The following is a 14,353-nucleotide window of genomic DNA, read 5'->3' as shown; positions in this document are numbered from 1 at the left end:
TCAGACATATTTTTAAATGTATTTATTGTTTCCATGCTGACGTGTGTCTCTTTGCTCTCTGTCACTGTAAATTTGATGTATTTTGCATTGTTGTGCATCAGTGACTCACACAAACAAGGCAGCGGGTGGTGTCTGATGTCATACAACACACATACAGGTCCAGTGACGTTCTCCTGGATCAGCCAGAGGGCAAAGCAGAATCAGAGTGGACTCACTCTTCAGACATGTTCAAATATGCAGTCCAAAACATTTCTTTATGCATTTAAAAGCATAGAATTCAAAGCATTTTGCTCATGGTGTTTATCAAATCAACTCAAACTGGATTTTATTACAATTTTTGTTCATTAGTGAACAATTATTTGGACTAAACATATTTCCAAACTGTAGCTGTGTTGTTTGGGGGCTGTTTGCACATCAGTGATGTCGTTGTCCAGGTCCAGGCTTCTTGTGTTCCTGTATGGGGTCCTCGCGTGCCAGTTGTTTGCTACTTTTCCACCTATCAGCAGTAACGAACAGAGCAGACTCAGTGGCAGAGCCCTGGTGCAAGGCGGCAGTGCCTCCTGGAACAAAACGGATGAGGAAGCTGGAGAAGGACAATACCTACTGGGAATAAAAAGACTCAGGAGGCTTTACTGTAATGTGGGCATCGGCTTCCACATTCAGGTCCTGCCGAATGGGAGGATAACGGGCGAACACGAGGAAAACAAATACAGTAAGTGTTTCTGACCTCAGCTTACGTTCATAACTGGATTAACAATTAACATTTAACTGGTCAACAAACACAACACTATATATGTGTCTAAAATTTACCAAAATAATGTTCATTAAAAAATCAAAGCAAGAGTCAACAATCTATACTCTAAACTGACATTTTTTGACTTTGTAATAATTTAAACATCAAAATTGTTTGATAACTGAACCTTAGATGAAGTGTAAAGAGAACCAAGATCAGAAGAAATATTAAAGTTGCTGCCAGTATGGTTACCATGGTAACCAAACACCCGTGTCTCACTCCTATGAGAGGCAGTCAAAAACAGACTAAATGAGCTTCAATTAAACAGTCTCTGTTTGGAAACTGTCATTGCTTAAAATTTCTTGAACTACGAGCAGCAGAAAACTGATGGTGAGACAGTTTTTGTCTTTTGTGGTAAATATGACAATTTTGAAAGACCTTTCTCTTATTGTTTTGAAAATAATATTTTGAGGTAAAATATACTTAAAAATATAAACACAACACTTTTGTTTTAGCTCCCATTTTTCATGAGCTGAACTCAAAGATTGAAGCCTTTTTTTTTTGGTCTACCAAAGGCCTTTTTCTCTCAAATATTTTTCACAAATATGTGTAAATCTGTTTTAGTGAGCAATTCTTCTTTGCTGAGATAATCCATCCACCTCACAGGTGTGGCAGATCAAGATGCTGATTAGACAGCATGATTATTGCACAGGTGCGCCTTAGGCTGCCTACAATAAAATGCCACTCTAAAATGTGCAGTTTTATCACCGCACAATGACACAGATGTTGCAAGTTCTGAAGAAGCAGCAGTTGGCATGCTGATTGCAGGAATGTCCACGAGGGATCTTGCTCGTGAATTGAGTGTTCATTTCTCTACAATAAGCCATCTCCAAAGGTGTTTCAGGGTGCATTCACACCAGCCCTGTTTAGTCCGCTTTAATCGAACTCTAGCTCGTTTTCCTAAAAAGTCTGGTTCGTTTGGGGAGGTGTGAACGCACCATCGAACTCTGTCACGGAACAAAAAGGCGAACTCTGGCCCAGGCTAAAACCTAGGTCTCGGTCCGGTAGAAGCAAACTCCAGCGCGGTTCGAGTACAGTGTGAATGTAAACAGACCGAGCCCGCTCCGCAGGGTAAACAAACACGCATTGCTTTTACCTTATATGGAGCCGTCAGCTGCCTTGTGTGGAAAAACAATATTCTCCACGGTCTTCTGTCTCATCTTCTGCTCATGCTAAGTCCATTTTTGAAAAATGGCAAAATATAACTCCTAAAACTGCTAAAACTTGATGCCACTTCATTTTTATTTTTATTTCCAGAAGAAGAAGATGTGTCTTCAGAGGTTTTTGTGTTGTTTCTTTCAGTAGTTCTTGGTGCAGCGCCCCCACAGGCGAGCGGGGGAATAGGTTGGTTCAACAGGTTGACTCGACTGCACAGTGCAGTGTGAATGCAAACACACCAGCTCAAATGTAAACAAAAGGTCATGAATATTGGTCCCAAACCGAGTCTACCGGACTATCTGGTGTGAAAACAACCTCAGAGAATTTGACAGTGTATCCAACTGGCCTCTCAACCACAGACCAAGAGTAACCACACCAGCCCTGGACCTCCACATCCAACATCTTCACCTCCAAGCTCTTCTGAGACCAGCCATCCGGACAGCTGCTGCAACAATCATTTTGCATAACCAAAGAATTTCTGCACAAACTGCTAGAAACCTTTTCAGAGAAGCTCATTTGCATGCTTATCCTCAGTGGGGTTTCCATCTGACTTCAGTTCGTCATAGTAACTGACTTGAGTGGGCAAATGTTCACATTCAGTGACGTATGGCACGTTGGAGAGGTGTGCTCTTCACTGATGAATCCCAGTTTTCACTTTAGAGGGTGGCAGTACATCCAACTGGCCTCATAACCACAGACCAAGTGTAACCACACCAGTCCTGGACCTCATCATTGAGAGGGTGGATGGTTGACTGCGAGTAAGGCTTGTGTGTGGGTGAGCAGTTCACTGATGTCAACGCTGATGTCAATCATGCGGCCTATGACAATGGTGGGGTTATGGTATGGGCAGACATATCTTATGGAAAATGAACACAGGTGCATTTTACTGATGGCTTTTCAATACACATAGATACTATGATGAGATCTTGAGGCCCATTGTTGTGTAATTCATCCACACCTCAGGTTGTAGCATGATAATGGATGGCCCCATTATGGAAGGATCTGTGCACAATTCCTGGAAGCAGAAAACAACCCAGTTCTTGCATGGCCAACCTACTTACTGTTCATGTCACCCATGGAGCACATTTAGGATGCTCTGGATCAGCGCATACAACAGCATATCCCAGTTCCTTATCCAGCAACTTTGCACAACCACTGAAGAGGTGGAATAACATTCCACAGGCCAGCCTACACATCAACAACCTGATAAACTCTATGTAAAGGAAATGTATTGCATTGCGTGAGGCAATTGGTGGTCACACCAGATACTAACTGGTTTTCTGGACCCCTCAGTCCAGTAAAACTGCTAATTTTTGAGTGACCTTTTTTATTGTGATCAGTCTTAGGCACACCTGTGCAAGAATTATGGTGTCTAATCAACCAGTATGCCACAACTGTGAGGTGGATAGATTATCTCAGTAAAGGATAAATGCCCACTAACACAGATTTACACAAATTTGTGAACATTATTTGAGATAAAAGGGAATTGAGTGTGCATAGAAAAACTGTTAGTTCTATTTCGTATAGGCTTCGCCCTTTAAGTCTATCGCTAGTGGGTTTATCCCGTCGTGCGTAGCACTGAAAACTTTAGTCCACGCCGGTCCGTATATATTACGGTAAGACCGGGCAATCGGCTCCCATTTTTTCTTCAGCCAGCTAGCTAGCACGGTCAGAAGAACAAAGAAGGAATATTTGTCCAGCTTTATTTGTCCAGCACAACCTTTGCTAAGGATGCCTGGGTCTCCACCATGCCAACCTCCTGCTGTCCCAGTGAGCTCTTCCTTCGTGAGGAGAAGCAGAGATGAGCAGCCTTGTTCAAGGTAAGTGCCGAGGAGTGTTTCTCCATGGCGGGCCGCTACCTGCTAGACGACACCATCGCCTTTTCTAACGTTTTTCTCGCGGTGAATCGGATGATTCCCTCGAAAAAGGTGTTGTTGGCAGCAGCTCCGCTGAGTGTTTGTCTGTGGTGGGCCGCAACTCGCTGGACGACACCATCGCCTTTTCTAATGTTTTTTCCTTGCGGTGAATTGGATGATTTCCTCAAAAAAGGCGATCCAGGCAGCAGCTTCGCTGAGTGTTTATTCCGTGGCGGGACGCTATACATAGGATGACGCCACCACCTTTCTTTGAGGCAGAGTCACGCAGTGAATCGAATGACTTCTCAGAGAAAGGCGATGCTGGAAACAACCCCGCTGCCCCTTCCGTCCTGGAGAGCGTAGTGATGGAAGAAGAGCGACCGAGCGGATGCACAGCCACCTTGGGTCTTCCCACGTCGGCGACCACACCGCTCCCAGCCATCGGTGCCCTCCTCTCGGAGCTGCCCAGCATATCCAGGAGGCTGCTAACACAAAGGGACTTTTCTGTCCCTCGCCTCCCTCCGCCCTGATCAGATGATCTGGCGGGAAGGTTTGGCTCCGCCCCAGCTCGTCGCCCTGATCCCATCTGGCCTCTCTGTCCAGCTGTGACGTCACTGGAACAAGGCTGCAGCTGGGCCCGGCAAGCTGAAGACATCCATCTCCACCTTCGCCTCCATCTCCAGAGTGGAGGGTTTTACCGATCTGTGTTTTTCCCTCGGTTCCCCCCCACTGGAGCCAAGTCTGGCGGAGGCACTTGGGGCAAAAGCTTCCAGGATGGACCGGCAACATATCTCTCCAGGGAAGCATGATCAGAGGGTGATAAAGCTCTCCAACCGAGTTCACCAGTGCACATCCCAGGTGGTTGCGGTGAACAACAACATCGCTCTGCTGGCCTACAGCATCTCAAAGAGGCTGGAGGAAGCAGACCTGCTGGAGGAGACAAAGAGCTCACTCTGTAAAGCCGTTGACGTCATCTTAAACATGTGCGCCACCTCTGCGTTCTGCCTGTTCCGCGTCGCCACCTGGATGACCATGATTCAGAGGACCACCTGGCTCCGCCTCTCACCATCCTTCTCCGAGAGGCTGCAGAAAGTCCTGCTGGAGGGCCCCATCACCCCAGAGGCACTGTTCGGGGCCAACTTCAGGACCATCCTTGAGAAATCGCAGGGGTCCGAGGAGGTCTCAGAGACTGTACACCATCTGGTAATGTCACAGTCCTCCTCCCGCCCCTCCGGCCGCTGGAGGGACCGCCTTGGCCAGCAGCAGAGGTGCTCCACAGCCACGGCAGCGACTGCACGCTCCGCTCCTCCGCCGGCCCCCTCCACCAGGGAACAGCTCCTTAAGGGGAATGTGTGTGTTTTTTGACTATGTATGTTTTGAAATAAAACAGAAACATCTCTGAAAGTAAAGTTTCATCTGAGACAGTCAGATCAGCTGATCTCTCAGCTGCCTCTCTTCACACATTCTCCACACAGAACGAGCCGGTAACCTCTAAACAGTGTTTTAAATGGCACCGCAGTTCAGTAAATATCACAAAACACTCGTCTGCCACGTCAGCTAAAATGATGTTTTTTCAGCAGACCGAATTTGGTAAAATCCCTCGTTTTCAGCCAGAGCCCGTTTATAATTTCTGCTGTTCTTGCCCATCACAGCACAGCTGGAGTAAACGTGTTTTCTCCACGACAGCTGCAGCCTCCACCGAAACGGCGTCTCACTCAGAAAGCGCTCACGCCTCCTCTCAGTGCGCACCGCCTCACCTCAGCTCTAATGTGAGACCGCAGCCTGGGCTCAGCACAGAGGCGCACATACAGCCTTTTTCTGGTGGAGTCCCCCTTGGGTTCCCCCCGGAGAATCTCCGGAGCGAGTGATGGTAGTAAGGGTTTTTAGTCTGGTTGACGTTCATGAGAAACATGACACAACACAAAATGCGTGCCTGCTCTCCGAGCGTTATTCAGAGTGGCAACGAGTGTGTTCCCTGGACAGATGGACGGACCGTCTGATCAGCAGGGGTTCCAAGCTGCAGTTCGCAGCTCAACCCCCACCGTTCAGAGGGATTATAGAGACTGTTCTGTCTTCTCCAGAACAGAGCTCATCTCTCCAGTCAGAAGTTCAGGAATTTTTTACCAAAAAACCTGATTTCCAGAGTTCCCAACGGAGAGGAAAGTACGAGTTTTTTTTCCTCCCACTACTTCCTGGTTCTGAAAAAAAAAAAACGAGGGATGAGACCCATTCTCGACTTGTTCATGTTCAACAATTCGATCAAGGGGAGACAATTTCACATGCTGACAATCAAACAGCTGCTGGAGAACTTCACCAGAATGACTGGTTCACTTCACCTCCATAGATCTGAAGGGCGCATTTTTTCACATTTTCCATTATTCTGAAGCACCCCACACACATTCTCGAAATGCGTGGAGACGGCTCTGCTGTCGTTACACACGGCAGGAATGAGACTTCTTTTTATCTGGACGATCTGCTTTGATTAGCTTGGTCCAGGTAGGAAGCAGTCACACAGACCAAAACGCTAGTGTTACACCTGCTAAACCAGGGGTTTCTATAAAGGGGAAAAGTTCTGTGTGTCCGTCCCAGACAATTGTTTATCTGGAAGTGGAGATAAACTCAACCACAATGAGAGCCCGTTTATCACAGCTGAGAGCTGAAGCTCTGGCAGCTCAGCTCCGTTGTGTCAAACTCTGTAACATAGTGACAGTTCTGCCTGTCATGCAACTCCTGGGACGATTTCAGCAGCCCACATCGTGGTTCTGCTGGGCCTACTTCACATGAGATGGTTCGCCCACCTGCACATAGATCCTGTGTGCCAGAAGAGGCGGATCATTTTTGTGCCCCCCTCCGTGAGAACCGATCTGAATCACTGGGAAACCCCCTCATTCTGTCAGAGGGAGTTCCCATCAGCAGGCCTACGTCACACATCTCAGTTTTCACAGACGCGTTCCTGTCAAGCTGGGAAGAATGTGTCTGTCCCAAGCAGTGGGAGCACAGTGGCTGGACCACATGTCACTTCACATAAATGTGCTAGAATGTTTCACAGTCTGAAACATGACTCAGCATTTTGCTCCTGCTGCGGGATCAGCATGTTCTGATCCACACAGACAACAAGGTGATGGCAGTTTACATAAACCGTCAGGGAGACGTGCGCTCAGCCCAACTGTTACGCATCACGAAACAGCTGTTGTGTTGGACACACAAAAACCTGCTCTCCTTCAGAGCAGTGTACATTCCATGCATCCTGAACAGGCGAGCGGATATCATGTCGAGGGGCGGTCCCCGTCACAGCGACCAGAGCCTCCATCCCGAGCTGATTTCTTGGATTTGGAGCAGGTTCGGCCGAGTAGCAGTGGATCTGTCCGCCACACGGGAGAATGCCCAGTGTCAATTATGGTTCTCATAGAGCCCACGAGACGACCCACCGTTAGGAGTGGATGCCTTCGCTCACAGCCCGTGGTCAAAAATGCTCCTTTATGCATTCCCTCCAGTGCTGCTGATATCACGGACCCTGGACCAGGTCCGGGAGGAAGAACCGTCAGTCATCCTCGTTGCTCTCGAACGCATAAGCGCTCCGTGGTTCCCAACTCTGCAGCGACTGATATCGGGTTGGCCATGGAAACTGCTGGGGGGTGGGGGGGGGGGGGGGTGTCTCTCCTCCAGGCAGGAAGAGCGATCAAGAGTTACCCAGAAATAGGTCAGCATCTTTGGGTCTGTCCGGAGAAGAAGAGAACAGAAGTTCCAGAGAGAACAGAAGTTCCAAAAGTTCAGAACAGAGAGTTCTGCTGAGAAGGAAGACAGTGTGACTTTGCAAGGGTGAAGTCCACGGTGGTCATTTTCTGAAAGATGACACCTGTCTGGAGCGTTGATTCAGGTCATCACGCCAAAGACCTATTCAACATCTCAGGAGTTCAGCACGTTTGCTGAAATTCCACTTAACTTAATCCTATCTTTCGGGGGAGTTTATTTTGGAAGCTGGGCCAGTCAGCCTCGTGGTCCCAAGTTGATGAGAAGCGGATATAAATCCCTGGAGATAAAAAGACTCAGCCTTGCTGGACGCCAGAAGAAGGCCTCTCTGAAACCCCACCAAGGTAAAGAGTCGACGCTCGGGTACCATCTAGCTGAAATCACAGGGAAACGTGCTATCTGGTTTCAAACAAGATATCTCCCCATCTTTTCTTTATTATCTTAGTTAACCCTAAGTATCCACTTTTCCTTCTTAAAGTTTACTCCATCTCTATATTTCCCTGCCAGTAAAGATAAGCTAAAAGCCTGCAGACATTAATTTAAGATCTAAGGATATGTCTGTTGTTTCAAGCTGCAAGTGAGGAATCATGGTCGTATGATTTCCCATTGTACGTCTCATGAATGGACTGTGTTATTTGTGTAATACTTGAATTGAACATGTTGGCATATCTGATCTTATAAGCTAAAAAGTGTAGATTTCTGTTCGACTGTAAAAAGCAATGTTTTTCAGCTGTGGTGCTCAGAGAAAATACAGTGATATGTTTTCAGCTGTGGGAAGATGTCTTACCCTGTTTTGAAACTGTTATCAGCTGTGTGGTTCTGGTACTGATCCAGTTCGGTTCTAGATAACGGCTCGGACGAGTCGGTGTTCTAAGAAAAACACTGTTTTTAGAGCTGGATAATATGCTGTGGTTTTCAGAATTAGCTGTGCAAAGTTTTCTTTGCGAACGCAATGTTTGATTTGAAGCTGTGCACAGTTTACCTTGGAAATTTTGTGTGGTTCTGACCGGACCCGGCTGTGGTTCCGATCCGGCTCGGTTCTGTAGGACCCAGCTCAGAACATGAGGTGTTTCTAAGGGAGAACGCTGTGTTGAACTGAGCTCCGTCTCAGTAAAAGTGCTTGCATGGTGATCGATACATTTCCAGAATTATTTGTGCATTTTGGAGGTCTAATGGGAGTATAACTCACCGGATGGTGTTACGTGTTGCTAGCTGTTAGCGACCAAGATGGCTTCTTTAGGTGCTGTTCTGCTCATTGGTTGATTCAATCACGTGACCCGGAAATGAAGCTCGTTTTCATATAGAGTTTTCTCTGTTGTTTTAAAGTTGGAAAACGCTTTAAAATTGGTTCTGACCTCATGATCCATCTCTTAAAAGTCTAATCGCTGAAGCGACCGCTGAATCGAAAGTAAATCCGCCTATAAAATGTTGATTTTGGACCGTGTTGGCCGATGCTAATTCTAAGCTAACGGCTAAAGACCGGATGTCACCAAAGCCACAGGAAGTCATCACGACTCCTAGTGGACGTCACTAACAGTGACTGGGTTAAAATAAAATAAGGTTATACTGCCACCTTCTGCCAGAAACTCGATATGACAGTTTCATTTTGTTTTTAGGATTTTTGGTGAAATTGAACGTTTTTATTATTCTTTAAAAAGCATTTTTGAGTTAATAAAACGGTGCTCAAGCATGGTTTATGCTGCTGTCTTACATATAAAAAGTGATTAAAGTACTTATGCCCAGAGAGGCGTTTACTAGAAAATTTTTCATTTAATGATAAATCCTGAAGACGGTGCTAAATGAATAATTCACAACTTTTTAGAGATATAGTCACAAAATAATCACAGAGCTGATCAGTTTACTCATTTGCTGAAAAGAAAATACACGTTTAATTGCTAAAACACTAAATAAAAGTAAATATAACAGAAAAAGGAAACTTTTCTGATTTATTTTTACGACCTAAAACACGACATCTTCCTGTTTATATATATTTTTTTAAATAAAAGATAATGGAAGAGACAGAGGAAAACGTTGACCCTTCAGACTCCCACCAGTCAGAAGAGGACAGTCAACAAGTTGACATAATTCAGAGAGCTTTATATATTTTAACAGTCCCAGTAATTGGTACAACATTAGAAGGGATGGATGAAACTCAAAAAGATGAAGAGCTGAGAAGTTTAGCAGAAGGAGCCACGGTAAAAGAGAATAAAAAGCAGAGCCTTGAACGGTTAGCAAAACTTTCTGTGCTGCTCAAAGACAGATTGGACCAAGAGGTTGAACGAAATGACGTGCTGACTAAAAAATATGCAGAGGAAATCGAGGTGGTTCAGGAAATTGACGGACGCTTCCTTCAATTTAAAAGTGAACACGAGGTCCTCACTCAGAAACATCTGGGACAGATGACTCAGTTACAGCAAGACGCACGTGCAGAAATTGATTCACTGAACAAGCAAGTACAGTCACTTTCAGCATCACTTACTGAAGCCAGGGATGCCAAAGAACAGGTTTCCATAACATGCTCTACATTAAGACGGGATTACAACGAGACAATGTCACAAGTGCTCCGCTGCAGAGCTGAGATAGACGTGCTTAAAACACAACTTTGCCATGCAGAAAAGAAAAATAGTGAGAGGCGTGGACAGAATGTGGGGACACACTGGGCTCCAGACCCAAATCTCCCTCCATCACAAGCACCTCCACCTTTACCTAAAGGAGCAGGGACAGACCTGTCCAGGTCTCCTCTACCAGGCTGGCAAGAGAGACTGTCGAGAGCTCCTCTTTCAATGGACGAACTTCAAAAAATCTCAAAATATGTTCAACGCTTTATTCCTGGGCCTATGGGGTCCACTGGTACGAAGGCGTATCTAAATGATCTTGATTTCAGACTGAGTGGTTATCCTAATGCTACTGTTGAAGATAAAATCAGTCTGATAAGGCTCATTTCGGACAGAGAGGTGTTCACCTTTATCGAGCGTCAACCTGATGCCACGAGAAGGGATTACAACCTTCTGTGTGAAGCTTTGATCAGAGAATACAATCCCTGCACGGGACCTGGTGGGTTCCAGCTGCAGACAAGGTCACGCAAGGGAAGCATGAACATCCAAAAGTTTATTACAAAATAATCTTCCAGGCTTATTTTGGTTAAAGGAATGAAACCGGCATGGAGGAGGAAGAGGGTTTTAAATTTGTTTTCAGCAAAAACCTCCACACTGACACAAGAACATCAGTACAAATGATGGCTAATTTCAAAGAAAAATCCATCAATGAGATTAAACAGTGTGTTGTGAATGTGTTTGAGGCCTGTTCTCATGTTAAGACGCCCATAGAGGTGTTTCCTGGTGTAAAGGTTAAACCCCATTCGCTAGAACTGGAAGGACGGCGCGTGTCGCCTCCCCCTCCTAAAAAAGGCGAGAAAAAGCAGTCTTTTCAAACTAACAAAGGGAAGGTGCACGCTGGGACAAAAAAGATCTAAAGGGATTGAATTTAATCCCAGAGGATGAACGTGATTATCGTAAGTGGGGTGTGCATAGGATGAAGAGATATGGGAACCAAGGTGACCCATATTATCAGGGGAAGTCCGAAAAGGAACCCCCAAATGACGTACCTAACCCTCCTCCACCTCGGACAAAACGACCCGAGGCGAAAAAATCACAAAGGTTCCAGAAACAAGGCCCTACACCTCTGAGCTCGGAAGAGACAGAGAAACTACGCAGGTTGTTAGAAACTTTGAAACACACTGACACGGGAAACCAACCTGGAGCACTATGTAGTGATGTAATCGCTATTAAGTCTGAGGGCGTGAATGACAACATCACAGATGTCGGTGGAACACACCAAGACATTGTTGTTGTTGCCTCCAACAACCCCTCATCGGAAGAAGGGGGGGGTGAACTCACACACAAACGATGACGAGTCATCGCAAGCTGAACACTCAGAAACAGCTACTGCTGTGCTGATGGTTCAGACAAACCAAGATTACACAGACAAGGCTGAGCGTGTGAAGAAACGTCAGAAAAAACCTAAGAGGTTTCTGTGTAACTTTATCAGAAGGGGGGTCGCCAAGAAGGCGTACCTGTCAGTAACACTCGAAGGAGTCCTCACACATGAAGCACTACTGGACGGTGGGGCAGACATAACAATTATGTCAGCTAAACTGTTCGAGGAGCTGAGGACAGCCGCTGGCAGTGTTAACAGGGTAATACCTCTCACAGAATGTGCTATAGAAATGCAGGGTCTCTCAGAGAAGAGGACAACCCTGACAGCTATAGCAATGGTTCACATACAGATTGGCAGAATGACACTATACCACCCGGTACACGTGTCTAGTGTTGAGTCATTCCCATTTTTGGTTGGCCAGGATTTTATAAATCGCTTCGACGCGATTATAGATTATAGTGATCAGACGATGTGGGCCAAGGTGAGCAAACCACTGCCGATAGAAATGCCTCCTGAGTGTAACACAGACTGCCTAACAGCAGGTACCGCGGAAGGTGCAAAGGACTCCTCAGCCGAGGACACGAGCCCGGTGAGTATTCCTCTGAAATCATGTGAAACCAAAGAGACCCACCCGGTGGTCCAAACTCTGACCCAACAAGAAAGCCTCCTCTGTGAGCTGGAGCAGTCAGAGTCCACCAAACACTACCTACCACTGGTAGTTAAAGGTGTAGAGATCCAAGGATCCCACACCAACGATGCTGTTCTGTCTCTGTGGACAGATAAATCAGCAATTAACCGAGCTTTCTATGAAACCTTGGTTCACAAACACGTGGATCTAGAACTAATTAAAAAAGCTTTCCGCTTTCCATTAGTTCCCAATAGTTCACAGGTAATGACCACGGAAGGAGTCATTAACCTAAAACTAAACTGGAACCAACGAGAACTGGTTCACCCATTTCTCGTGATCCAAAACTTACCACATGCAACCTACATAGGCTCTGACATTTTGGTAACGTTGGGTGTCCATGTGGACACCATCAACAAGGTGCTGTGGTCCCTAAAACCAGCCTCAAAGGATCCTCCTGTGCTAGACACAGCAAACCTTAAGGCTGGGCAGACCATTCCAGAGGCCTGCCAGGTTGCTAGCAACCAAACCACCACAGTACCACCTCAGGTGATTAACCTAATGGTGCGAATCCACATCGTAGCTGGACAAGCTATTCGCCATAAACAGGCATATTTTCAACCTTCTCCTGCATTTTTCAACTTGGGACTGTCCGTGGAAGCCACGAACCAAGTGAGCCTTGACTCCAGGACCACATCTGTTGCTGTGTGTAACACAGGCACGGATGAGGTGATGATCCCAAAAAACACTACGCTAGGATGGTTGATTTCCACTGATTTTCATGATTTTGAACTTGGCATTCCATTTCTGGGAGGACTCCCAGATAACCTGGTACCAAGTCGAGAAACTGGGCCAGTATGGTTCACAAAACCAACACAGGCCATAGCTCTTTTTTCAACCGATGACGTCGACCAAGGACCTCAAACCTATGGTGTCTTACCCATAGACAGGTCCGACAACTCAGAAAGGGATTCGTTGGAGCTCCCCAAAGAGCAAGAACCCTTATCAGTCTCATCACAGATTGAACAGGTGGTCGCCCAAGCCGACGCTCTGACATCTGATGAAGAAAGGGACAAACTTCGCCAAGTTCTTTTAAAATATGAAAAGTCATTTTCAACTGACTCAACAGATTGTGGGTTGACCTCACTCCACACAGTGAGCATCCCAACCCCACCCAACGCACCACCAACATTTGTCAGACAATACAAGATCCCTCTGGCGGCACATCAGCCTGTCCAGGAGATCGTTGATGACCTTTTGGTCAAAGGTATAATCAGACAATGTAATAGCACCTACTCTGCGCCTTTATGGCCAGTTTTAAAACCAAATGGTAAGTGGAGACTTACCATAGACTACAGAAAGCTAAATAAACAAGTCCCCTTATCCAGGTGGCCAATGACTCAGCTCCAACAGGAACTGCCAAAGGTCACCGATGGTAAGTACTTCTCTACCCTCGACGTCGCCTCTGGTTTTTGGACCATCCCTGTGCGCGCCAAGGACCAACACAAACTAGCTTTCACTTTTGGCAGCCGACAATACACCTTTACCAGGTGTCCCTTTGGCTACGCTAACTCACCTGCAGAGTTCAACATCTTTTTGAACAAAGCATGTCCAGATGCTCACGAGCGTGGGACACTGATCTACGTGGACAACATCTTTTTGAGGCAGCCAACACTGGACTCTCATTTGGCTGAGATCGACCACGTCCTAAATCAGCTAACAACTGCTGGTGCTAAAATCTCACTGTCAAAGTGCCAGTGGTGCAGAACTAAGGTGGACTACGTTGGCCTCCTAGTAGGTCCGGACGGAGTACAACCACAATTGACTCGCACCCAAGGCCTAGACAACCTCAAAGTCCCCACCAATCTCAAAGAACTACAGAGTTTTCTGGGAGTGTGTAATTACTCACGCCAGTTCATAGAGCATTATGCGGACCTCGCAAAGCCACTGACTGAACTCTTAAAGAAAGACGTCCCATTTGTCTGGACTGATACACAGCAGCAGGCAATGAACGCTCTTAAAGACAGGCTCAAGTTAGCCCCATGTCTAGTCTACCCAGACTACAACAAAGAGTTTTACTTGGAAGTGGGCTTCTCAACTCACTGCATAAGTGCAGGTCTGTACCAAATACACGACAAAGACAAGCGTGTTGTGGCCTACGCCAGCAAAACAATGGCAGGCCCTGAACTAAGGTATTCAGACTGTGAGAAGGCTCTACTGACCACTGTGTGGGCA

The 14,353-nt window shown here is 46.3% G+C and overlaps 1 protein-coding gene across 1 annotated transcript in view; it reads left to right on the top strand.

Annotated features, from left to right (window-relative positions):
• Positions 1 to 420: 420 nt before the first annotated feature.
• Positions 421 to 14,353, top strand: part of LOC119408327 (fibroblast growth factor 4-like) — a 121,638-nt gene continuing 107,705 nt past the window's right edge. Inside the window, exon 1 of the mRNA XM_037675124.1 lies at positions 421 to 712. Within this exon, the coding sequence (XP_037531052.1) occupies positions 421 to 712 (292 nt within the window). The remainder of the gene's footprint in view (positions 713 to 14,353) is intronic.

The sequence above is a fragment of the Nematolebias whitei genome, chromosome 4 (assembly GCF_014905685.2).
Source record: "Nematolebias whitei isolate Nwh7 chromosome 4, NemWhi1, whole genome shotgun sequence".
Classification (NCBI taxonomy): Eukaryota; Metazoa; Chordata; class Actinopteri; order Cyprinodontiformes; family Rivulidae; genus Nematolebias; species Nematolebias whitei.
This window is presented reverse-complemented; position numbering and strand designations above follow the sequence as displayed.